At 42.2% G+C, this 27,842-nt stretch overlaps 1 protein-coding gene across 6 annotated transcripts; it reads right to left on the reverse strand.

Annotated features, from left to right (window-relative positions):
• Positions 1-27,842, reverse strand: src (v-src avian sarcoma (Schmidt-Ruppin A-2) viral oncogene homolog). Of its 6 annotated transcripts, none has more exons than XM_035946596.2 (14): positions 27,486-27,842; positions 10,558-10,819; positions 10,357-10,456; positions 9,360-9,377; positions 8,672-8,770; positions 7,123-7,149; positions 6,856-6,959; positions 5,301-5,450; positions 4,602-4,757; positions 3,744-3,923; positions 3,395-3,471; positions 3,146-3,299; positions 2,711-2,842; positions 1-2,549 (listed from the first exon to the last, which is right to left on the reverse strand). In XM_035946596.2, the coding sequence occupies exons 2-14, from the start codon at positions 10,808-10,810 to the stop codon at positions 2,341-2,343; spliced, it is 1,659 nt and encodes a 552-aa protein (XP_035802489.1). In that variant the 5' UTR covers positions 10,811-10,819; positions 27,486-27,842; the 3' UTR covers positions 1-2,340. The 6 variants fall into 6 exon arrangements, with proteins under 6 accessions (XP_035802489.1, XP_054868829.1, XP_035802490.1 ...); XM_055012854.1 differs by lacking the exon at positions 27,486-27,842 and adding an exon at positions 20,624-20,764; XM_035946597.2 differs by lacking the exon at positions 27,486-27,842 and adding an exon at positions 20,360-20,569.

Raw genomic sequence — 27,842 nt, forward strand, 5'->3', positions numbered from 1 at the left:
TGGCAATGTACAAATTTTATTCAAATTTGAACAATATCCAGTAGGATTTAACAAAGAATTATTTATGTGAAAATTCCCATTGATTACAGTAGAAAAAAGTATATATAGGAAAATTACAGGTTTAAAAAATATCTGCATAGCCAGAAAGGATACCCACGGAACCCCACAAGAAATGCCCTTGGCTTACAAGCAAGGTTGCATACTGACTATATGACCTTTAACATGCACTTTTCCCGTATTTTTGCTCACAAGCATTCCATGAGACAGCAGGGAAAAGAAGGGGATGATGCTAGACGGCCTGACTACACCTATGCAGGTCAGCGCAACAAGCTCCTTCCATTTGTGGCAGCTATGTCATCTTCTGTGTGGAGCTACTGAATCTTAGTTAGTAGTGCTTTATGAAATCCAGACTGGAGGATCTGATCGTACCACTGAATGAAGCACACACATACAGGGGATAGGGGCACACACTGTTGGGCAAGAAATGTCGCCGCTTTTTTCCTCGGCCTCTAAAGCAGCACCAAAATGATCTGCAGATTGTGATGATGTAAACATTGATGGTATCGATTGTATTATGGGAAGGAGCAATGCTGGTTCTTTATCAGTATCTGCACAGACAGAACTGTCTCGACAAAGATGTGACTCAGTGCGATCTCTTCTCACCACTTCTGTCAGTCATATTGAAAATGTACAACTGAGATTAAGTTTCACAGAAATACGTGCACAAATAAACATATTGGAATGAAAAGTGTTTCTATAATAACAATATATATTCTTTTAATATCATTACTGGCAGGTGTTATTTAACCCATTAAAGTACCATAAACAAGGTTGAACAATAATGCTGAAAGCAAAATAAACAATTGGGATATTTGAAAAGGAATAAATTATAAAGATGATATATACAAAATATTAGCATTAAGGATATTTACAATTAAGTGTCAAGATGCCAATTTATTTGCTGTACATGCTAAAGTGTTAATAGGGAAGCTTTGTAGTCCGCCTCCTACAGGTCAGAGGGAGCAGTAACACAAATTCACTCGGTTGCTCCTTGATCATCTCCACTGAGAACAGAAACGCAATATATCCAGTGTCAGTAATGAAAGGTCAGAACTGAAAAGGAGACATAAAGGAAGATTCACCTGATTTTAATTTGAATTCTTGAGAGCAAATCAGCACATTAAAACCATGCCGGTGAGCCGGTTGGTAGTGTACACAGGTGCAGAATCTCAAAACAGTGGATTATCCTCTCAGAAGAAGAACATAACCTCTCTTTACACAAGTCAAGCTTCAGCATAAGAAAAGTTGAGAGTATTAAAATACACTTTTACACAGTAGAAGAGAGTACAAAAGAGATTTTCATTGGCACAAAAATCCTTGCAGCAGAATTCTTGTCTTCTCCATCCTGAGATGACCTTTAGTGATCAGTAGCCTTTTGTCAAGAGTATGAAAAGTCACAATTAGAAAATAGAGAGGCAGACTTCACCTCTTGTTTTCTTTGTGTTGAGCTGTATGTTGGTCACAGCGATAAATCAATTCATCTAATTAGTGAAGAAGACTGCACACTCTTACAAAATCTCACAGCAGATGGGATAGTAGCCTCAATGTTGCACAAGGGAAGCATGATTATAAAATAAAAATGCCCCTATGAAAATTTTCCAGTTGATCCAGGTCTAATAATAAAATTTAAAAAAATTAAGATCCACAATATTTGATTATTGTAGGTTCCAAATGGTGGCTTCTTAAAGTGGAGAAATGGAAGACAGAGTCTGAGCATGTGTTTCAAAAGGGATCCTAAAGAAAAATAGCCATCCTGTGGTGTTGTTGTCAGCAGGACAATACTGTACTTGTATCCAATGTTCAATCTCTGAACTCCTGTGTCAGACTAATGTGCAGTCTCAGTCGGGCTTCACTTGCTGTGTTGACGCTGCAAGATCAGTCAGGCGAGTTAACACACGAACAATGCTTGGGGGATGTAAAATTAGGGCACCTTACAAACACAAGGAAGGTAGACAAACCTGTTTGCTTGTTTAGGATGTTGTTTTGATTGACAGTGTTCTGTATGACAAACTATAACACCACACTTAAAGTCCCTTACTTTGAAAATAGTCCCTTAGAACGGACACATTGGAGAAAATGAAAATGTCTTTGGAAAGACTGGATTTAGCTGATTGGTTTGATGATCCACCGACACTCCACGTCAGAGAGTCATTGATTGTACCCAGAATGATGTCAGATTTCTGCACAAACAAACATGCCCTCACACATACTTGTTCAAGCAGATGCACATGCTCAGTTTTGCACATCCATAACGCGTGCACGTAAACATGGTCAACCCAGTTACAGGTTCTCTCCTGGCTGGTACTGAGGCTCTGTGGAGGTGAAGTAATCCTCCAGGAAGCCCTGCAGGTACTCAAAGGTAGGCCTCTCCTCAGGCTCCTTCCTCCAGCAGGTCAGCATCAGCTCATGAAGGGACTCGGGGCACTCCGCTGGGCACGGCATCCTGTAACCACGCTCCACCTGGTCTAACACCTCCCGGTTCACCATACCTGGGAAGGGACATAGAGATATGATGATGGAAACATAATCGCAGGTTCAGTCATGTTGTTGGTGCTGGCAAATAAACATCAAGTTAATTCTATGTTCATGGCAGCGGTACAGACACAAAAATAAACCAATAAATTCCTTGGCCTTAAAAAAAGATCCTTGCCTGGATAGGGCACTCGGCCTTTGGTGGCCAGTTCAGTCAGCAGGATCCCAAAAGACCAGACGTCAGATTTGATAGTGAAGCGGCCATAAAGCGCAGCCTCAGGAGCCGTCCACTTGATGGGAAACTTGGCTCCTACAAAAAGACAGGTGTATCAGCAAGTTCAGATTAGATCACTGTAGCGCAAACTGAAAGAAAACACAAACTGCATAACTTTATGCTGTCTAATACCAGAGGAAAATCAGTGACTCCCAACGTTAAAGAGCATAAACATCTGAAGGGTCATAAAAATACTGAAGAGATGAGATTTTTTTTCTCTGAAATATTGGACTTATAACATCTAATGCATGTTAGAATGGCAAGGAATCACAGTATCACAGAAAAACAGTGAAAAACACAGATGCCATAAGCTAACCTTTCACCAGATCGTAGTCTTACCTTGCCTGGCGGTATATTCATTATCCTCAATGAGGCGAGCCAGACCGAAATCAGCAACTTTGCAAACCAGGTTATCTCCCACCAGGATGTTAGCAGCTCTAAGGTCTCTGTGCACATAGTTCATCCTCTCCACATAAGCCATCCCTGAAGCAATCTGACAAAGCGAAGGCAAAGTTTCATTTATTTTCACAAAAAAACTGAGCAAGCAGCAAATGGTGAGGCAAGGATTAACAAATTATTTATGCCGACCTGTGAGGCCATGTCCACCAGCTGAGGGAGGCGGAGCATCTTACCCATGTCTCCTTTCAGGAAATCCAATAGGCTGCCTGTTAGCAAGGACACATACTGCAGGTTAGAATAATCAAACCACTATGTCAGTTTTTTTAAAATCCAAAACGTCTTTAAAGCAGCCAACTTTAATTTAAGACTAACCCAAGCAATTTTTGGGTGTTTTTTTTTACTCAGTATAAAGTCCCATCACTCAATATAAATAAACACTCACATTTACTCTAATACAATTTGAATTATGCTACGATTATTGAATACAGTGACGTTCATACAGTGGTTAGATCTGAAAGTGTGAGAATTTCACGCTGACCTTGCCCCATGTACTCTGTGACGATGTAGATGGGCTCCTCAGATACGACGGCGTACAGCTGAACCAGCTTTTCGTGTCTCAGCTTCTTCATGACCTGAGCTTCCTGCAGGAAGGCCTCAGGGGACATAGTGCCGGGCTTCAGAGTCTTGATTGCAACCCGTGTTGTACCGTTCCATGTTCCTGATAAACAAAGAAAAAAAATCTGAAACAATATCTCATCTGTATTGATTGTTAGAACTCAAACAGTTATTAGCTTCTGTCACTGAGTCATGAAATCAAATCATCAACCAGCAGTACTAAAGGAGAACTTCTGCAGCTGCCAGGTGGTCCAGAGATATAATATCTTAACACCACATGCTGCAGTTTGGAGTAAAGAAACTATTAGGTGAGCGAAAGAGGCTAAAATAGTTAGCAAAACGTAAAGTATAAATAGAGGGAATACACAGAAATACGTCAGAAATGGTTAAAATAGTCAGTTAAAAATAAAATCAACTGATAAGTGATTAAATTCGACTGTGAAAAGTAAAAGGAAAAGCAATTATATCTAAACCATTTTAAGGCACGGCAAGATTATTTCAATGGAAAAAAATCTAAATATGTAAAGCTGAAGCACAAAGAGGAGTTTTTAAGGATTATTCAATGAACAAAAAAGGACTCTTCAATGAGGAGAACAAAAATTTTGGTCTTCACACAGTTCGCTAATATTTTATATTTTACTGAAATTGGGTTTCAAACCTCATTTTCAGTAAGAGTCAAGAGCATCTTCAACAACTGTCTCCATATACAAAAAGAAAATCAGCTTTTTATTCTCGTTGTCCTCAAAGATTTGTTAAAGAGATAGATCAAAGCACGACTTACCCATCCAGACCTCTCCAAAGCAGCCCTGTCCAAGCTTGAGGTCCAGGCGAAGGGACTCTCTTGGGATCTCCCAGGCGTCCTTGGATAAGCCCTGAGTCTGAGGCTTCAGTACGGGACAAATCTCTGTGAGACTGTGACACAGTCCATCAGCATGCTCTAGACAGGGAAGACAGTGAGTGTGATCAGTAGTGCATTAGAAATTCATCACAGCATCCTCTTCAGATGGTGCCTGAAACAGGGAATGTCCCCGTTTCATCCAGGTCGTGGTAATCCTCAGGGCTTCAGTAAAAGCTTCTCTTTTTGGTTCTCGAACACATTTAACCTCTCATCCAAAAAATGTGTTCACTTCTGAACTAACACAACCCCTCAAATCAGAGGTTAAATGTTTCCCAGTGTAGTTTCTTTTTACTGAAGTTCTTAGGATGAGTGAGAATGTCTAACTGAATGAGTAAATAAATTCAGATTCAGACAACTTTATTTGTCCCCAGGGGGCAATTAAAAAGGAACGTAGAACAGGCAGCAATGACGTAATAAAGAGAGGGATAAATATATATACAAATCTAACAAGTAATATAAGAATAAAAATAAAAAAGAGAGAAAGTGCTTGAGAAAACGCTTGAGAGTCCTTTTACTCATCTGTATAATTACTGGTGACTCAGGGAGTGATTGCTACGCTGCATATTTTGGTGGTAAACTCACTGCGATAGTGGTTGACAAGCTGCTGCAGGGTGGCAAACTGTGTGCGCGATGTGATGTAGAAGCCTCCACTGTCCAGCTTCCTGATCTTGTAGTGCTTCACGTTGAGCCCTTTGGTGTTGTCATAGTCCAACACAGACAGACAGTAGGCACCTGGGAAGTAGAACAACTAAATGAATGGTGTAGTTTTTATTTCATCTTTATGTACAACAGGCGACACAATTGTCTGTTTTGATTTGGACAATGTTGTCATTACACCACCAGAGGGCAGTGTCTTTCAAGTGAAAACAGCGTGAGTCACTGAGGGCCCAAGGCAACGCCTCCCCCTTCTCTTTATGTTTGAACTGGGCGATATGGCCTGTGGTAGTACAGTCCTCAGCTTCAGCTCAGCATTGACCTAATTCTGTCTGCTCACCCACCCAGTACTTAACCACTGCTCCTGTTCACCCATCTACTCACTTTCTCTCCCCACCTTGACCCTTTCCACATTCTATTTAGAGCTTATATACATATCCCCCAATAGGAAGTCTGTAATGTACATGTCTATGCACATTGCACACACACACACACACACACACAGCGATTTGAGCCCAGAGGGACTACATCGCTGCAGCACTCCAAGCAGCAGCAGCAGAGCAGCTGCCTATCAGAAGTATCTCCAGACCGAGTCCCATAGGTGTCGCATCCAGCCTTTTCCCATCTGCCTGATTCGTTTCTCTTCTGTGCCCACGCTGGCACACGACTGGCAGGGCCCAGCAGGGTGCTCAGCGAACAGCAGGGTAACATGTCTTACTGCTAGAAAGAATTTGCTTTCTTCTCCTCTGTGTCTTTTTACTGAGACATGTCATAGAACTCAAACTGAGCTTCATGTTGAGATCTGAACATTTTACAAGTTCATAAAAAAAATTAAATAAAATACACGAATGAGCCTACAAAGCACTATGAGATCACTGTACTATGTTCACTTAATTTCCTGGACAAAATGTTCTGTGGGCAGGCTTGCTGATCAATACCATAGACTAAATAATTGCAGCTACTTTCCCGGGTTTGAGAATTTGCCTCTTTACAAACCTATGTTCTCATTCTGTGGTTTAAAGGAAACACTCGGCACTTCACTGGAACTTAAAGAACCCCTCAGGTTGTTGGTTGAGAATGCAAAAAGTCATAACACTGCTTGGAATCTCTTTAAAAATAGTTCAGTTTAATAGGGCTGAGTATCGTTTGAAATTGCTGGCACGGTTGCAATAGGATACCTGGGACACCTTTTACAGGTGTTCCTACAGGTTTTGCTAGAAAAGTGGCGTGTTCATGACAACGCAAAGACAATTTGTCTTGTTTTTCATCAGTTTTTTAAAGTCTTAATGCAAACATAAAGATAAACTTCACTGATCCCACAAAGGGGATTTCACATATTGCAGTGACTCAAAAGACAGAAGCAGAAGGGGTAAGTGATGAGATAAAGACTATGCAAGTGTACACCTTCCACATATATGAATATGACATGATGGATTTGCATCTATAATTATAAACCACACAAATGATGGGTCCACAGCCTTACCTTTGGTGGTCTCACTCTCTCTGACCAGGAAAGTTCCTCTCCTGTTCTCTAAACTCAGCAGCATTCTCTCGGAATCACGGCGTGTGATTTTGCCAAAGTACCATCTGGTGAGGTCAAAAAAACAGGAGACATTAGCAGGTTGGTGAGGTGAGGGAGATGTATGTGGGTGGAAGAGAGGAAAAGGCAAATCGATGGGGAACTTTAGCTTTCAAAAAGTGTATTCCAGATGCAATGCGTACCAAAGCCTGCGGTGCAACAGCTGCTTACCTGGACTCTAGAGTCAGTTTGAGATGACTGGTGGAGCAGGAGGCAAAGGTGAGAAATCGAGTTGTTAGAAAAAATTAGTTAATGAGGGTTTTTTTGTAAGCAAGCAGGTTAGTACATAAAGATCAGCAGAGAGAGCAGTAAATGTACTTAAAGGAATAGTGTGACATTTTGGCTTTTTTGGTTTATTGTAGGGAATTATATGGGAAGACTCACTCTGGTATCTGCTCCTAGATATGTGCTAAAAGGAGCAGTCAGTTAGCTTAGCTTAGCATAAAAATTGGAAACAGAAGCAAACAGTTAGCTTGGTGCAGTCCAATGGTCAAAAATTCTACCTACCAGCACACCTTACATTCACCAAATAACATTTCATATCTTGGTTCATCTGATTATAAACTAAAGTGTAAAAACAGAAGTGTAGGAAACTATTTCTGAGTTATTTCTGGCTCAGTAAACTAGGCTAGCTACTGCTTGTAGCTTTGAAGGCCCAACCAGAGGTCAATTCATTTGTGTGGAATCCTCAGTGATCTTTGTTGTATTTGCAAAAATCCTCCTCATTTTTTTTCCTAGTCTGGAACGTGTAACTTTTGAGATGGACTATGGTGAGACCGTTCTGTGTGCACCAATAAGTTCAGCTAACAGGCTATTCTGCTGCTTGACTATGTACCATGCATTATTGGTCCGGTTTGGGTTTCACAAATATTAATGCACATATTCCATAAAATTGGACAGTAAAAATGGATAAAATTGGCCTAAAGTTTTCATCCATCCATAATGAAATGCATTTCCTTGTGTTGAACACTATTTGTATATTATGCACATTACAGACACCAAACAAAACTGTGTGGAATCAATACATAAGGCCTAAGCACTAAACCTGCGCATTTCTTTACAATAATTATTTTAGGAACCTATCAAAAGTCAGAAAAGCAATGAACATCTGTAAATCCTATGCGAACTCTACAAACATGCAAAAAAATAAATAAACAGTGAGCGGCCAATTGCCATCATTTATGCACAAACTTTGTTGCGGAATTCTTTCCTGTACCATCAATGCTCAGTTTAGGCGGAGCAGGACAAGCTTGTTATGTCACTTTCAGTGAGTTTTGTGGACTCACAGAAAGAGTTACTAGCATTGAAAAGTTCACAGAAAAAAAAACTCATACATTTGGTGGCTAGATTGTGGAGACTGGCACTGGGCCATAGTGAGCTTTAGATGTTTCGGTGGGTGGACTTCATTTACTTTTTATTTTATTTTACAAGGCTACTTGTTTGCCCCTTTTTCCCGTCTTTGTGCTCAGCTAAGCTAACTGGCTGATGGCTCTAGCTATGTATTTACTATGTGGTAATAATCTTCTCATCTGCCTCTTAGCAAGAAAGCAAATAGGTGAACTAGTGTTGAACTATTCCTTTAAGGATTCAATTCAAATTCACATGAAGCAAAGAGACTGAAAATTCTTAAGAATTCAAAATCTGAGCATCAGTGCTTCCAAGCATTTGGTGTAAGACAGATAAAAGAGACAGAGCAAGGAAAAAAAATGAAGGGGTTTACTCTTCTGCCTGGATGGAGTCAGATGGAGCCACATAATTGCTGGGGATATAACCGCTCTCTCCAGTGGTCAGGGAGTGCGCCAGCCACCAGTCCCCTTCTCTGCACAGATGAAATGATAACACACAGCTTTACCAAGGACCATCACACATCCAAAACACAAATGTGAATTTTAGGGCTGTTTATCAAGTGTCTCAGAGTATAAATAAATACAAACTCTTTGTTTTACACCAGTTTAATTCAAGTCATTCAACTTAGAAATCTTGGCTCTTGGAGAAACTTGATAAATAAAAGCCCGGATTTCTCTACTGTTAAAAGAAATAATATTGAGTTATGTAATTATACAAACATGCATTCTTGTGGGCAGGACAAAAAGGGAGTATATGCTACACTGTATCAGGGACTGAGCTGCTGCAGCTTTGCAGCACTATTTTCACGAGTAGAATTTAGAGCAAACTGCGGATTGTTTGCCTTCAGCTGACCTGCAATGATGATAGTGCTGCAAGATTTTGCACCAACTCCCCTTGACTACTGCACTGAAGGTTCACGGGGCAAGGACAGAGTTATGTGGCTGTCTAGTGAAGTGGTATTACAGTGCACAAGGCTTATATAGCATTTGCTCTATGTGATGCAGAAAACACAGGCAGACAAATGATAAATTCAAGCACAGATCCAGAGAAGCTTCACAAACCTGCAGTTCACCTTCCTCCTGTAAAAATGTGATGGTTTGCGATGGAAAAATGGGAAAGAGAGATGAGGGGGAAATGGTAAAGAAGAAGGAGGTTAAAGAAACTCAGAGAGCACGTCATGAGCAGTGAAAGAATACTTCAGTATACAGAACAGACTCAAGTACACATGATAAAGCTGTGAATGTAAAATATTTAAACTGTTACATAACGAGGGAGGCACAGACATGAGGCCTGACAGAGAGATGTGTAAAGGGCACAGAATTATCATGACAAAAGCCTGGCGGGTCACTGTGCTTGGCTATACTAATACATTCAACTGGACAAAACAGAACTAAGACAAGCCTGTGTGACACCTGATTTGACTGTAGTAACCCGTAAACTAATCTTAGAGTTGGTTCATAGATTCTACATGGACTTGACCCAATAATGATCCAGGTCTTTGGCTTAAGGGGCCAGATGCAGTGATAATCTACTATTGTTCTGAGCTCGTGCCTTCTAGGTCAGCAAGTTGTCGGTGGGCGAGCAGCACTCCAGGGGCAGCACCACTGTATATGGTTCACTGCACCTGTATTGATTCACAGAGCATGCCCATAATTTGAAAACAAGCATGACCCCCCGTCTGAAACAGGTTAGGATTGCATTAAGTAAGTAGGTCTTGCACTGACTCTGCTTCTTTAATTACAAATAAAAACAGGCATCATTTTACTGAGCAGTGAGATGATCAGCTTTGTGAATGAAGCAACATTTGTGCAGAACCGTGTCACTGAAATATAATTCAGGTTCTACAAGGGGAAAGCACACCCCTATGGTTGCAGAAGTTGACAGAGAGATGAGTGATGTGCATTTTTGGGTTGTGAAACATCCTGTCAGACAACTGAGCAATACAGTTTTGGCATGGAAACGGTGTTTTTGGACCATCCTTGAGTGTACAAGAGGAGACAGAGGAGATGTAGACTGATTTAAGAAAAGCAAAGAATGTTTTCTGTGTTTTTTCCTTACGTATTGTTTACTATCTGGAGGCGTTCGCCCTTCCTGAAAGACAGATCTGAGGCCGTTCGAGACTCATAGTCATACAACGCCACAAAGGTCGTCACGCCTCCTGTTGAAAGAGAAAGTCTGGCTCCTATCAAAGAACTTCACGCTGTACATACAGGGGCTTACACTTACAACAACCCACACAATAAGGTGCAAAGTTCTCACCTGCTAGTGTGATTCTGTTGGGCGAGGTGACAGCGTTGTTGTCAACACCTCCAAACAGGGCCAGCTCTGCGTTGTTGCCCATCGACTGATTGCCACTGAGGCCTCCATCCATAGTAGGACTACGGTTGGGTGTGAGGGACTGTTGAGTGGAGTTGAGGTGGCGTCCACCAGCCCCTCCCCCAGAGCTGAGGTTGGCATCAATGCTATGGGTTCGGTGGCCTACATCCTTGGGTTTACTTTTGGATCCCCCCATGACCGAGGCCTGTAATGAATTCAAGGACAGAGAAACAGTCTGTGACAGCAGATGATGAGTAAATTTAATTAAAATCGAATCTCAAGGCACTGTAAAAGACAAATTACACTATAATTTGGCATCAAATAGACTTGCTTTCTGATGTAATTTTCTTAGAATACATTCTCTGGAAAAAATCCTCCGACTGCCGCAAGGCCAGATGCAGAAACCAGAGCTGGACTGGAGACTACTATTAAACCCACAGAGACACAGTGTCATTCAGACCACATGAAGCAAAACTTCCCCATGGACAGTGGAGCAGCTGCCACTCTTTGGTTTCAACACAGACATGAGATCCACTGCAGCCCACTCCCACCAGCAGAACACACACACACACACACACACACACACACACACACTAAACACAGACGCTCATGCAGGGGACATGCTGCAGTATTGTGTGGTACTACAGTCCTGCCATTGCTTTTGTTTGTAGACCGATCATTTAAAGATGGATGAGCATTTCTTTAGTAAAGCCAGCAACTAAAACCTATTCATACCTCTCTACTTTTGTCATTAAACTTAGTAGCAAGATTGACTCAATTAATTAATCAAAGAAACCGTCTTAGAACAGTACATCAATTCCTGCAGTGGAAAACAGTCTATTGTTGTATGGGTTGCAAACTATTACGTGGACAAAATAGTCAGACTTGTGACTTCTGGGGTGCTGAAAATTCTCATGAGCATTATCACGGCTGTTTAATTTTTTACAAGCAAACAGAGTTGATTAAAGCAGCAATAATTGATTCTTTAATTCGAACAAGCTGTAGGTGTGTCATTATTACATTAAATTACCTTACCTGTACAGCTGCTCTTAACTCCTGAGCTGCTAAATGCTGCACTGTTTTCTCTAACTGTATCAGTGCACCTTGTAGTGCTGGGGTGTCAGGGAACATTTGGTTTATCAGTGATTGTTTCTGAAAACAGCCTCTTGCTGTGTTCTGCGACAGTGAACGAAAAACTCTGAGAATAAGAGGGTTATTCCATAAAAATCTACCCAAATCTGATAAAGCTCACATCTGACTTCCTCAGAAACATAAGTACAGTAACTTTAGCACATTTAATGAAACCATGCAAAATGCTACTTTCATACTCTAAATATTTTCAGTTACAGGCCTCTACATAGGGGTGGTTCTAAGTTTAGTGCTTTTCAATTCATATTACCATTTCCAGCATCTTCATATCCTCATAACTTTGTCTAAGTTTATTAAATTCCCCTCATACTTTTAGATATGTAATTCAGACAGCGACACGAAAGTTTGAAGGATCACAAGCATATTTGAGCATGTTCAAAACTGCCACAAAATGAATTTTATCTCCATTCCAAATGTCATAATGTAAAGCCAAATTCTGAACCAATTTTCTCTCTGAATGCTGCACTTCAATTAGATTGACTAATAGACATACAGTGTGTACATTTTCATTAGGAACAAAACTGATATATTGTATCAAGAAGATGAAACAGAAAGTTGCAACTTTTCTGTGGCTTTTCACTTCTGAAGCTCAGACTCATGAAGTAACTTTAATCACTGCTCAGTGCAGAGAAATCATTACACAAAGCCCAGAGCAATTTAGGGACTCAAGCCCCAGCTATCATGAATAGACAGCCACAGGGGGTCTGCTAGGAAATGCTAATTTACAGAAAACAGTAAGGTGGGGTGGTTTGGGAGCCCTTCTGATAAGCAGATGAGAGTAAAAGTGCATATGGATCGTGTCAAGCTATTCAGCCTTCTGCTGACATCCGCTGTCTGACTGGTGTTATTTGGGATGCCGTGCATCTGTTGGGTATAGCACAGAAGCCAGCCAATGCATGAGCCCACTCTGGTTTGCAAGCAAAGCAGTCTAATCCTAAGTAAGACAAGCTACGATACACAGGCAGAGTGATGAAGTGACATATGGTGGAAAATGTCTCGCTAAAAACAGCACTCTAACCTGGCAAAGGATATTAGTGAAGCTGTCACTGCTTCTTGTTGGTCATTTAAAATGCTTCCCCCTCCTTCAACACATGTGAGCTCATCCAGAGGAGCAGCGACTCAGCTCTCAAATAAATATTAAAAGAGGCCGAAAGCGACAGCGGGATAAACGAAGAGGAGAGAGGAGGATTGGGGGGGGGGGCTTAATATTGGGGTGGATTTTCGGTCGGCATCATGAATGGGGGGAGGATGACGAGGAAGTGAAGATGGGGTCAACCGGGCCGGACAGTCAATACATCCACCCCCTGGGCATGTCTGCATAAAGGGGGTCGCATGTGTAACAGTGTGTGAAGGTTCACACACACAGTAACAAGAAAGCAGACACAAAAGATGACGGGTGTCTCTGGGAGCTGCTCTTTGTGTGTTTTGTGTTCTCCCCGAGCAGACTGGTTGCATGGTTAATAAGCCGTTTGAGGCAGAGCAGAGCAGAGCAGAGACGCTGCCTCTCTCATCTCCAGGCGGCAGCCATGTACCGTAAAAGCCTTCCCTGCTGCACACAGAACGCTGCTTTCACTTAAGGGATGTCGCCTTAACGAGATCGCTCAGATGGCACTTAAATAACACATTCTGTGGACAGACCTTTGGTAAATATGCTGACGTGGTGAATATGCTGTGAGGATTCAACAGCAGCTGTGCACAGAATCAAAGTAAAAAGAGCCATTACAACCTCTCACAGATTTCAAGCTTGAATAGAATTCGGTTCCTTCGGCCAGCAGTGTCCTCGACCCTGACAAACACACTGAAAAGTCCCTGGAAAGGAAGACCGAGTCGAGTCGACATGAAACAGAGCGTTAAGAGAGTCTCCGTCTCTTCCTTCACACTCAGTTTTCAACAAAGCCATCTTTTGTCAGCTCACAGCAGGCGGCATAAACAAGACAGAGAAGTGGCCTGTGGCTTACTGGCTGCCAGATCCTAGCGTGTTTTAGCTCTAACAGCCAATAGGAAATATGGAAATGAGGGAAGTCATGAAGCCAAACAATGTCATGTTTGCGGGAGAGTAAGTGGAATCATGTCTGTGTGTATTCTCTGCAGTAGTTAATGATAACAAGAGCCCGATTCTGGCCTAATAGGGTTGAGGTAGTGTAATAAGCACCTACTGTCTGAGGCAGAGCTGCATGAAAATCCCTCTGGCGAAGCAGGGGGTACGGCTGGGTGGGTGGGTTGGAGGGGGATTTGCTTAATTATGCAAAAGATCTGGCAATGAATTCCAAATCCTTCAAGTCTCCTGAGCTTTGAGTAAATGGGAATAGTCTTTTAATATTGCTGCTGGGGTTGTTTTCCCCCCACAGGATGCAGCAGATCCCAGTTTTGTGGTCTTTTTCATTTCATGTGAAAACAATTACAATATCTGAATGATATCCTATTATTGAAATAATAGAAAGGACGTGGTGTCATTCATCCATTAAAAAGCTTTGCTGAATGCATCTTTGTCAGAGCAAGATCATGACAGTGGTCCATTTCCCCCAACAACACAGGCTTTGTAATGAAATCTTCCGTGTTTTGGCCCTTCAAGACAACCCTTTTCATCGTTTGGGAAAGATCAAACAGTCATGAACATCAAAATTGAACAAGCATCCTTCTGATGTTCTGAATGCAGGCTTAATGAGAGGCTTTCCACTACAACGATAAAGCAAACTCAAAGTAATACTGAGGGAGACAGTGAAACTCTGCTATGTGAACAAGCAAGTCAGGGCTTGTATGTTTCCATGACAGCTACAGTAGACCCTCACTTCTGAATCACGGCGCTGGTTTCTAACACACAGGTTGGGCATGTTCTGAAAATCTATCTTCCCTAAAATATCGGAGGATTTAACACGTCAAACAACAGGTCAGAGGTCATGATGAAGCTTTTGCTGCAACTAACAATCAAGTATGACATTGGAAGAATAATGTCTTCTGCACCATGACAGTTCTTTCACTTCTCTGTGTTCATCTTTGATGAAGACAAGCAACATGGGATCAGCTAGACAGCCTTGTTTTTGTTTTTTTTTTTACTGGCACGACAGTTACACTTTGTGTTTATTTTTCAGCATTAATTACCAAGTGATTCCATTATTATTTCAGTAATAAAGCTGAAAACATCATTAACTGACGCACAATCAAGCTTAAAATGAATGATTTAATTAGAGACATTGTGCATGATGCATTTTAACGACTGTGTTTTTATAATCACTAGCTGCTAACATGTTAGTGATTTGATGCCAACTCTACTATGTTTAAAAAAAAAAATTTAAAAAATCTTGCAGCAAGGGAGCCAGAAAAACACATTAAAAAAAAAGTGGAAAGTAGTAAGTAATTTCAAGGTCACACATTGTGAAAGAATAATTTTCTTTTTCATGAAAATACAGATTTTTGATATGGATATTATTAACAGTTTTGGCGTGTTCTTTAAGGCTTAACGTGTATTTTTTTGTAAGATTTACTAGATATCTAATTTTTTCTATAGTTATTTTATTAATCTCTTTTCCTTATTCCTAGAGCAACACCAACAGCCAAAACCAAATTCCTTGTAAGTTGTGTACGTACTTGACCATTAATAAAAATGTAACGAAACACATAAAATCTGTAAAATAACAGTAAAAAAAATTATTTGTCATTTTTCAGTCCCTAATATACATATTTTCTCTTGCAAATAATGGCATATAATGATATTTTGCTGATATAAATACAGTAAAATAGGGTCATTTTATAGTCAAATGTAAAAGAACAAGTTAACATTTGTAAAAACACATATTTCTGACCTTTTTTGATGCTTAACATGTAAATTTCTACTTTTTTCCTGTAATTATTTCTGTCATTATTATCTGAAATTTGAAAGAAAAGATAAAAAACTGTAAATTGTTTAAAAAAAAAAAAAAAATCACAGTTAAAAATAGTGCATGCTCATCACTATATTCGTGTCTGTTTATGAGACAAATGAGGTTTGTTTACTGTCATTTCCACATACAGAGTACTTGGGAACAAAATGTCATTTCTCACGACCCTCGGCACTAACACAAAAATACACTCAATAAAAAAGACACAATAAAACATGAAACAAAATGTTCAAAAGTACTCCAGTCACGGACTCCAGTGTTGTGAGAAATTAAGTATAAAAGTGGATTATAAATTCTATAAGAATATCAGAAATATGAAGTTGTGTACTTCAGCAGGCAAACAGTAACGATAATGACTCTATCCTCCTCCCAGACCCTGACCATGGTGACCTGAGCCTAACCAGTTAAACGGTAGATGCAAATTTTGAATCCGAAACAAGATTCAAAGCGAGATGATATGATCCTGAATGCCACGTCAGACATTTCCCACACAATACAAGGGAGACACTTTAACATTTGGTCTCCACAGACCTCCCCTACAAGTCCACTGAAAAAAGCAAAGTGGACGACAGCTGCCAGGCTGCAGCAAGATATCATCCTGTTTTTATTGCATTTGCATAAGTAGACATCAGACGTTTAAAATGGTGTGTGTGTGTGTGTGTGCTCTGTTCACGTGTCCTGGAGAGCATGAACTCAACTGGACGGGTGGACAGGCTGCACTCAGTCAAAATCAGAGGAGCACAAACACACTAGACTAACCTTGCTCCAAAGGGGATTTCCACGTCACAGTGGTACAGTAGAAAGATTTCTTTTGAAAGCATTTGTCTCATTGGACTAAAGAGGGAACGGAAACCGATGCAGTGCAGGGAATAGGATTTTAGGATGTATATGTGCCGGCAGAGTGCATGGTGCATGTGATCCTAATGTCGGCCTGGTGGACGTATTCCTCCATCTTAATGCTCTCTATGTAATTACTACGGGGTGGGGGGAGTGGGGAGGCTTTGGCTCCTGCGTCACCAGCCGCCAATTGTAGTATAATCCAGCCCTGCTTGTTCTGTCCAGATTATCAACATCTATTCCCTAATCGTGTTCACCAACGCAGTGATGACATTCCATCTGGGGCCTGCAAACAACACAAGTGCTGCAATGAGGAAACAGGATAGACCGGTCAGACCACTACTGGTACAACCACTGCTCCCAGTCCTCCAAGCTCTCCTATCCTGTCTCAACAAATCCATCTGCTGTGGGAAAACATCAGCTGAATCTCCACTCCGAGCTTCTGGGACAGTTTGCACTCGTCGCGTACAGGTGGGCTGGTTCCTGCTTCTCAACAAACACGGGTCGCAGCTGAATGTCATCTTGTTTCTGTTCTCCTCCGCCAAACATGCATAGAGGAAATGGCAGCTAGGATGTGTTTGCACACCCCCACACAGGTTTTTAGCCACCGACCAGTATCTGTCCACGCTTCCTGTTTCATTACTCATTAGGTTGATCATTACAAAAGAGCCAAGATGGCCTAACACCCACAGCAGAGAGCGTGTCAGAAAGATCCTGGCATTTCATCTCTTTTGTAAAACTCAAGCAAGCACTCGAAGCTCCATGTTTGGAGGCCTGAAGGTAAACACACACCCCCAACGGCAGGACTTTGCTGAGTCCTGGATAAAGTGTGTACCAACCCCCCCACCTCCCGCACCCTGCGCTCCTGTCACGGATAGACACAGGGATGGGGAGGTGGTGAAGTCAATATTTACTGCTGCACACACACACACACACACACACACACACACACACACACACACACACACACACACACACACACACACACACACACACACACACACACACACACACACACACACACACACACACACACACACACACACACACACACACACACACACACACACACACACACACACACAGCCCAGCCGTTGCCATGGAGGTGATTCCAAGCATTCCACAAAACAACAAACTGCACAGATGTAGGATAGTTGCACACAGACTTTCTGGGCCAAAACACTCAGAGAACACTGCATGCCTATCTGATGAAGAAAAAGACAAGATTAGCAGAGGCTCCGTCTCTCTAAATTATGTGGGATGTCTGTCACTTCCTGAAAGCACTCGGCAGAGCGACAGAGAAAGTGTCCCAGAGAAAAGGAGCGAGGAGGTGAGATCACCTGAAGACATTCTTTCCATTGTCATGTTTTCAGTGACACCACAGGGAGAGTCCCATAAAAAACATCATGTTTACTCATTTTCCCAGCCTCTCAGGAGCCTGCAGTACTTTAGCTTCTATAATAGGATCAGAAGCTGTGAGCCCTTATCCCTCTCACTGTGTGAAAGTGTGTGTGCTTTATTCTGCACTGGTATTTTCAGTTAAAAAAGCGACCTCCAGTGCGTTGAGATCACCTTTTGTTTGCCAAACGCCACAGCTAACCCGGCCTTAAAATCATATGACATATCTGGGCTCGCAGAGCCGAGCAGCTGGCCGCTCTATCTTAAACCCCGTGCTTACAGAGGAATTTTTTTGTCCACTTCCAAACAACAAACACTGTTGGCACCAACTGCAGGTTCATGGATTTTCTGTTATCCCCTGTTCCTAATCTGAGCATGACATATATCAAATTATTTTGGGATTGCAGCTCAATAAGAAAATATCTGGGCCATTTTAGATGAGCTGATCTGTTGGCTTTTGCAAAACGCGATGAAGGCAGAGACTTTCTAATTAAAGGTCTAGTTAGTCACAGTAAATATGTCTGTTCAGTGTGGGGCTACATATAGCAGGAGCCGTTAGCTTAGCTTAGCATAGCATAAAGTGGAAACTGAAACAGCTCTACCGGCTAGATTTGAAAGTAGCTAAACGACACAAGCGGTTTCATATTAAGCAAGTTCTGCGTTTGCACCTGAGTTTGCATGTTCTTCCTGTGCCCTGTGTGCATTCTCCACAGATCGACGACACACACGACAGGTTAATTAGTGACTCTAAGTTGGCCGTAAGTTTGAATGTGAGCATGCATGGTTGTCTGTCTCCTGTGATGAACCTGTCCAGGTGTACCCTGCTTCTCATCCAAGCAGATACAGCTGACGGATGGATCACAAAAACTAAACAAACAAAAATAACAATTTGTGGGTTTTATTTCTTACTTTTGGTTGAGAAGATTTCCTGCAGGATTATGTCTTGGCTTTTAAACCAAATTATTGTTTTTACACTGTTATTTGTGTACATTAAACTAACTATGTGTTACATGTAAATTAGTGAGTTTTAGAGGTGGTATTAGGTCGAGTTTGTTTGTTTGGACAAAGCCAGACTAACTATTATGCAGTTTTCATTTGGTATGCTAAACTACACTGTAAAAAACGTAAATACTGTACATTTTCACTTTAATTGATTGAGTAATAAACTTTTATTTAAACAATTTCCAGAGTTTGAAATCACCAAAAAAAGGTTTTAACGAAACAGGCCAAAGCTGTAAATAACATTGCTGAGAAAAATCTGTACTTTTAGAAATAGTAATGTTTCCTTTATGAATATGTGACCATAAAATTACACTGTTTTGCTGTTTTTAATTAAATATTTTACAGATATTTGTCCCTATTTGAGAGAAAAAAAAATCTGTATATTAAGGATTGAAAAATGATGAATAATTTTTTATGTTTATCTAACAGATTTACCCCGTTTTGTTAAATTACAGATAATCTTCGATAAAATCAGAGAGGGGAAGTATTTATTTACATGTAGACTGTAAAGAAACTGGCCAAAACTGTACATAATGTTTCTACAAATAGTAATTAGTTATTTTTTGATGTGTGACTGTAAAATTACACTCTTTTACCGTTTTTAAATTGGCTAAAAATATCACTACTTTACAGATATTTTCACCATTTTTGAAACAGTTTCTGAACTTATTTTTTCTGGCACCACTGCTACCAGATTTTCATGTTTTTTAAATTTTTTTTTTTTTTTTAACAGTGTAGCTGTTAGCTTGTTGCTGTCTGTGGTGTCAATCTAACTTGCCACAATAAATTGTATTCTATATGTCAAGTTATTCCTTCAAAGAGCTGTGAAGAGACTCTATGGAGACCTTTTCACCTTCCGTCTTCTCGTTCCACTCATCTGAAACCACCTCCACCCACTTCATCCCCTACATTATGTCAAAGCCCACAAGGCAACACTTGAAGTCAACACTTCCCAGTTCCACAGGCAGCACTGTGATTAAAACTGGAGAAGAAGCCACGTCATTCGTGGGACACATCTAAACATGTCATACAAAAATTCCTTTTATGCACTGACACTGGCTCAGAGCATGATATCTGAAACGAGTCATACAGAGAATGAGTGTGTGGATATCTACGTATTACAGTAATAACTCATGCAACAACATCATTAAAGTGCCTCAGTGACCCAGTTTGAAACCCTCACCTCTGAGCTTCTTAAATCTTGTGTCAATAGGGTGACTTTGAATTGTGGCCCTCCTTTGATAGAATTCATAAAACAAACTGTCTTCCTCTGCACCTGATTTACCTGAAACCTCCGACTAACGTTCCTAGACTGGGTGTGACAGACTCAGACAGGGACATTACTGCAATCTCCCACTTAGCTCATAGGGTTTGTTGCAAAACATCAAAAAGATTTCCGACACATTAACCAACCGTTAGCATTCCCTAATTAAACATTTTACAGTTCTGTGTTCATAAGGAGGGGAAGTCAAGCGGAACGTTACCTATTGCGACCAAATGAACCTCACACCCCGTTTTATGACCCAGGGTCTTTCAGCTGTTCCCAAGTTGCTTGTGATGAACACGGACATCGGCAGCTCTCTCATCTCCTGAACCACGATGAGATGTGAGGCATTCGTGGCATGCACAGCACCGTGACTGCTGTGGAGGGACCTGAGGGTGTTCAATGTATTGTGTTGATAGCACCAGAGGCAGAGCTCTGGTCCTATGTGGCACCTTAAACACCAAGAACAGACAGAATGATTTACCACTCTGTTGGTGAAATCGGAGATACATCTGCCGACAAACGTCCTGGTTGTGTTCCTTCTGGGATTTACTCCAACGTCAGCCTCATATCCTTTTCTCTCGCTGCACGCCTGCTCTGCTGCACTCATCTAAATATGGTCATTATGGGAACTGAGGCTGATGAGCTGTGGTCATGTGTTCAAACAAGAAGTGGAGGAGAGAGAGAGGAAGGGAGGAGAAGAAAAAGATAATCCTCAAGGGCTTTGACCCCCCCCACCCCCACTCCCTTACATTTGGTCTATTCCCCTTCTCACACTCTCCCCCCATCCTTTCTCAAATCCTTTCCTCCCTGAGGAAATGGTGGAAATAAAGGATTTCATTCCCCTCTGATGTGTCAGCCGTATGTCACGAAAGATGGAAAACACAATGTTTTCGCTGCAAGGAGAAATATTTGACACGAGAAAACGGACGGGTCAAACAATTTGACAAAGATAGTGCAGATGCCAGGATCACAAAGCACTTGTGCAACATCACGTACGTTCTGCTGCTTCTGAATACGTCGTCGGGAGCGAACTCAAGGGCTATGATAGCGAACCCTTAAATTCACCCCTTCTCATCACATTTCAAAGAGGCTGCATTTGATCTGCTCAGTTCCACAGAGACTCCCACGTGCCTCATGCTTCAGTAAGCTCAGGCTTTCCAGGTCTTTCACCATTTAACTTCTCATCTGCACAGCCAGGCAGTCTTGGAAATCTCCGCAGCTCTAAAATCCAAGGCCTAATCTATCCTCGGAGAGTATATGTACACAGTATATGTGCAAATGTATCAACGCTACCCATAGCCATGTAAACAGACGATGAGAAAGTCCGCCAGGTGTGCAGTGTGGCATTCCCAGGTTTGTTGCTGCAGTGTGACTGAGCTCAGTCATGGCTGAGGAATGCAGAGCGCAGGACAAGGCGAGTTTCAACTCCTCTCCGGCTCCCACAGCCCAAAGCAGGAATGTATGGGGAGCAGGTAGAGACACTGTTCGTTCAGGATGTTCAGATGTACATGCTGCCCCGAGCCATGCATGCCACCCACCCCAGAAACATTCCCTGCGCTGCCTGTCAGGGTCAGAGAAGACGGCATCAAGCAGCCATGTTTCACACAATGTAGGAACAAGAATGCGCTTCAAGGTCGCAGCACACTGTGTTTGTTCAGATTGCTTATTGTCAACACAGAATTAAACACGTGCTGAGAGTGTCATGCTGAGGCTGTTTGTCAGCTGATACTCGCATTTCTGTATTTCCATATCTTATTGTCTATAAATACATATCCAGAAAAAAAATAACAGAGGTTGTCTTTAATGACTAAGCTGAAAATTTAAGTCTGAAAAATGTTTCAGGAGCAGGGGCATAGCAAAACCTCCGCAGAGATTGAAAGTGTCTTTGAGCTGTAGTTGCATTAAAAGTACCGTTTTGAATGAATCTCATTTACTTTTTGGCTTTTGTGATGGCAGTTTATTTTTTGTGGATTCCATGAATTTATTTGTTCCCCCAAAAACTGATGTAATTTTGGCAAAAGTGTGAACATTTTTTTTCTTCTTCTGTTTTCTTCTGGTGGGATTACAAAGTAAAGAAAAAAAAACAGTAAGTCTAATGACAAAATTATGCTGTACATTTTACATTTGGTTAAAGCAAGTACTTAAGTTGTAAAAACTAGAAATGTCAAGTTCCTTTAAATGAAGGTGCAGCGATGCAACTTGTTCACTTAAGGAAATCAAATAATTCAAGTACTTATAACTTAAAACACCGGCTTTATTATTACTTGTTATGGTAATCATGATAAACTTAATTCAACAGAAAGTTACAAATGAAAACTAATAATTTAAGTTGGTTCAGCCATTCCCTTTTTTTCCTGTGTGTGCATTATAGATAAAGCATGTTTCTATGGCTGCTTTGGCTGGATTCAAACCGAAAACAGCACACAAAGATCGCAGCGGTGGGGCCCTGCTTCCTTGGAGATAGACAAATAAAAGTAGCAGAGATGCAGAAACATTAAAATATTAAAATGTGTCCATGTCACGCTTCATCATGAAAACATAACTGCTCCCTGCCATGACATTTCCATAACAGATTGGAGGGCGAGGCCCCCAACACTGAAGTGATTTCCTCCATCTCTTTTAAATCACCCCTTTGTTCACAAGGCCCTGATTTCAATATTCAAATGTAACTCAGTGGGGCGGTGAAGCCGTGAATGAGACACTGGCTGCAAGGCAATCAGAGGACGGCAGTGAGTTGGTGGTGTAGTTGGAGCTTCCATAAGATACTGAGGGGTGGGTTCACTAAGCTGCCCCTGCTCTGCATCTCATCCAGACTCACATCAGGACAGACAGGGGTGAAACCAGAGGTCAGAGCTTGGGGAAAACAGATGCTGCAGATTACTGGCACAGGTTTAGCACATTTTACATTAAAGAGATGAGTTAAGCAACTCCAATACAAAAGGTACAGCTAAAATACGATGCATGATGATGAAAAACGCTGCAGTAAAATGTCCACCCAACACCAGCAGTTAATAATTAAAGACCCGCTCCGGTGAGAATCAAGTTTTTTATACCTTGTTAACGTGTCCATATGGTGTTTTTAAGATGCTGGATGACATATTATAGATGAAAAAAAATCAGTCAACACCATGGCTCAGCATCTTCCACCTTGAAAAATCAGTGTTTAATCAACACCCAGAGAGGAGCTTTAAAGTTGGACAAAAGTGAGCATACGTTGAAACACCAATGTATGCAGACATTTTGCTCCAAAACAAGCTAAGAGCTGAAAAAGTAAATTTGAATCACTTGGACAAGCAATCACTGAGTCACTGGTATTGTTTAGCAACCTCCCACAGATACAACTTGGTCACATTGCTTATTGCCCTTTCAACAAAGATACAACATTATTCATCTATACTTGCATCAAGTGTAGGCCTGCAACTAAGCCTTATTTCCACAATGGATTCATCCATAACTGTTTGTTCTATAAAACATAAGAAAATAGTGAAAATACCCACCAAAGCGTATTAAATCCCACACTTGTTTTGTCAAACCAACAGTCCAGAACCCAAAGACCTTTAGTTCACGACCAAATAATACAGCGGAAAAAAAGCACATCCGCCAAAATGGGGAAGCCAAAGCAGCTACTGCTTGGCGTCACTGCTTCAGAAATAATATGACGACTACTTTGAAGTCATTTGAGCAGTGACACAGGTGTCACAAGCACAGCAGCAACTAGATTCCAGCACATTTCTATTCAGTTGGATGCTGCTTTTAAATGTATCATGTGACCCACAGACAGGATCAGAAGTCACTTAGTGTGGCTTCGTGTAGGAAATTGCTCACAAATCTGGTTTTGGTGAGATGATAAGCTTTGCCTGGGCCAGAGGTTGAGTCTGACAGGATCCGTGATCTCCGCGAGTACACGATCTGCATAAAAACTCCCATGTCAACATGCACTGCAGTGATTCTCAGAGGATGGAGAGCCTCACGTTTTAAGAGGGGGGAGAGCAGCATGTGCTCTTCCCAGCATCTCATCATCCGTCCTGACCAGGCTCGCACAGCTGCGCCTACACAAAGCCACACAGAGAGGCATCTTTCTAAATGCCAAAGACGCTTTTCCTGTCACAAGAAGCGTGCACGGAGCGATGGGAATGAGGGTGTGAGAGCGATCTCTTTTCCACAGAGGCAACAGTGGGTGGATTGAGCGGGGATGCGTGGCCTGTGTCACCCTGGCTCATTCCCAGAGCAGAGGGACAGGAAGCAGCCAGGGATCCTGGGAGGACACAAGCCCTCCTCTGTTTGTCTGCATCAAACCTCTATCAGATACTTCATTCAAATAGCCAGCGAGCACAGGCCTCTCTGATGGAGAGCTTGGAGGGATATGTCAGAGCGCTTCAGTTCTGTAGCCTTAATTCAACCCCGTGTTCTGGGTGCAAAGGCCAGCTTTGTGGCTTCATGTTTGGGCGACGTATACGTCCACTTCTCTCCTGCAGCCGCTAATTCGAGAAGTAACACAGCACAGAATGGGCCAAAAAGTAGAACTAAGCAGGATGGAAATACGCAACCTTTGGGTTTATGGCATAAAGAAGATAACACAAAATCAGGCCACTGATGCATAAAGCCTGAACAAGAGCGACAGACAGATACAGTGCGACAGGATGGGGGTGATGGTGAGACCGGGAGAGAAAGTGAGAGAACAGGTGGCACTGGCATTCCCAAGCTCAACCGTATGCCCTTGAATGTAGCTGGGCACTAATTAGCACCAAATCTGGGCCAGACCAACAGAAGTTTACTATCTGCAACATGAAAAATTCAGAGGCCTTTGTCAGCAGGAAGCCATCACAAATCTCCTGCCCCCTTTTCCGTACACAATCCGTCTCTCTTTCTCTCCCTTTGGAGTGGATCGCACATTTCATTGGCAAAGTGAAGAGGGGCTGATGCTGGCATCAGACGACTGTTTTGTTTGTTAAGTACTCCAAAGCCAAAGGGGAATAGCGTGTTGATTCAACAAAGCAGCAGCGCACTACTACTTCTTCTACGACTACGACTAGAGCTCATTTACATTCATGCTCTGCCCTGTTTTTTGTGAGCCCTTTTTTAAAATTTGATTTTGTTTTTTAAATCTCTCTTCCTCTGGCTAATAAGCTAATTCTCAATAATATCATAAACAATTACAATATGCCCTCAGAGCTCAATGCCAATTAATCCTCATCTGACCTAAAGGAAAGTAGGACACTCTCTAGATCAAATGATAAATTCAGCAAACCGCCGGCTAGAGTGGAGTCTGTTTAATGCTCGGTTCGCTTCAGTGCAGCTTAAAGCAGAGGCAAATACACTCATCACTACGAAAATGCTTGGCTGAGATGTTGAGAAGCAGTCTCCCTCTGCAGACCACCCTAAAAGCTTCTGCTTCCATCTCTGTGACTAGGTGAACAAAGGCAATTTCTGAAAGTGGAAGCGACTCGTCTTAAAGCCAGTGATTCTCCTGGGCCGGATAGCAGCGGAAACAAGCAGCTCATTGATGCCAGTGTGTCACCCTGACAGACAGACAGACAGACCACTTCAGTATAAGCAGCAACAAAGGGGCCAGTCCACAGCCACGTTGCCAATTAGCAGGAATTTCGGCCTCAAGAACCACTCCCCCCCCTCCTAGTCTCATTGGAGCTGACAGAAATATCTATGGCTCTCACTGGAAGGCATTCATGGGATTCCAAGGAGCATTAGGTCCCCTCTGTGGAGCCTGAAATCTGGCAGTTAGAAAGTACAATGGGCCATCTCGTACCACTTTGAGAAACACTTCTCACTCACTGGTTGGCGTCATTGCCGGATCGCAGGAGGCATGCTAACAGCCTTGTGAAAGCGGCAACATTTGTCTTGGCTTCACAGTAGGTGGAAACATTTATCTTGAACCATGTATCCCCTTGAAACCGTGTTAGAAGTGTGAATTGAGCAAAATGTATGGCAATCACCAAGCACTGCCTGCAGTGTTTGCAACACGGCTTCACGCACAGCATCAGTTCATGTCACTGGTCCAACATTAAACATAAGGACACTGAATCCATCCATGGGACATAATATGTTTTTCATTCTGGCTGCCAAACATCCTAATTCCTTCAGGAAAATAAGACAACACACACACACACACACAGACCAAATAAAATCTACGGAGGATTAGTCTAATGCACTACTGATAATCAAATGTAATAGCAACTTTATTTCATTAAAACACTATTGATGGCAGTATAAAAATAAATGTTCAGATTCAGAAAGGATTACTGTTATAGAAAAAAAACAAGCTGAGGGGTTTATACACAGTATTTTAAGCTGCAACAACACGCTGCCACAGCGGTGCAGCAGGTTTAAGAGTGTCTGTCAGCAGCACGAGGGCTGCGCCAACTGACATATCTAACTGCCATGATGGCAAACATGTCATGCAGTGACGTCTTGCACAAACCGATACTTAAGTGTCTGAGAGGAAAATCTCGTCTAGACGCTAAAACCTGGTTTAATTTTCTGTGTGAATGACAACAGGCTTGGTTAGCAGATCTGTGGGGTGATCCTGGATCAGCAGTCTGGCTGGAGCAGCCAGGACTCGTGTACAGTATATACAGGCCTATGGATAGTCAGTGTTAAGACACAAACAATACAGACTGAATCTATATGCTCTGAGGCTGAGGCACAGCTTTGTTCAACACAATGCACAGCGTACAGCTAATATGAGGCCAATGCACACCTCATCTCTCCTTTTATTAGGCACCACCACATTAGAGTCAATATCTGAACTTAAAGTCATGTTGAGTGGAAGAAACAAATCCGAAGCATATGACAGCCACGTCTTCGAGGTGGGTGGGATCCTAAGAAGGCAAATCTGTGGCATTCAGAGTGAACAAAAGCAAATCATTTACAGAGCTCGTTTGTGTCCTCTGATGCTCTCACTTTCACATAAAACAAAACAAGTACAGCAGGTAGCCCATAAAAGTCTGAGTGCAGAGAGCTGCCAAGTTTCAGCTGTGCAGGCTTCCACTCAGGGAGCCACTTCCCCTAAAATCAGGGGATAGGTGTGGTGATGGTTTCCCAGAGCAGTGCAGAGGAGTCACTGGCTGTACAGCATGGAGCCCCAGTTTCTACAGCAGGTTAGAGGAGCCCTGCTGACTGTCAGAGCTGCTGCTACAGCTGCAACCAGTGATGGTAGTGGATTACAAGGCGACAAAATTACAGTCTGAGATGAAACCATGTCGGGTGAAGTGAGGTTTTTGTCCTTAATACTTGGATGCATTGTGGTGATCCAACCCCTCATTCATTTTTTATCGACCCCTGTCTGTGTGTCTGTCATTACTCAGTGAAACACCAAGTTTACTCACTCTGAAGCGCAGGCTGCCGAAGATTTGGCGTCGTCGCTCTTCAGCCGATCAGACAGGCGGCTGTCGCATCAAACCATTCATAAACTGATTAGAGAGACTAAAAGCGCGCAGATCCTAAAATTGGGAGCAGCGGAGACGGTCGGTGCCAGAAGCCAGCGACGGAGAGAGGCGACGAGGATCCCATTCAAGTGGAGGGGCGGCCCGGTGAGGAAGCCTCCGGAGCTACGGACACATCTTCCATTCACTAGTCTAGAGGAAGACAGCAGAGAGACTCGGATGCTGGCAGGAACCCGGAGCTTTCCGTCCAGAAGCAGCAGCCGACAACCTGCTTGAAAGCAGCGACACCAAATCAAGACC

The sequence above is a fragment of the Amphiprion ocellaris genome, chromosome 8, assembly GCF_022539595.1.
Source record: "Amphiprion ocellaris isolate individual 3 ecotype Okinawa chromosome 8, ASM2253959v1, whole genome shotgun sequence".
Taxonomy (NCBI): domain Eukaryota; kingdom Metazoa; phylum Chordata; class Actinopteri; family Pomacentridae; genus Amphiprion; species Amphiprion ocellaris.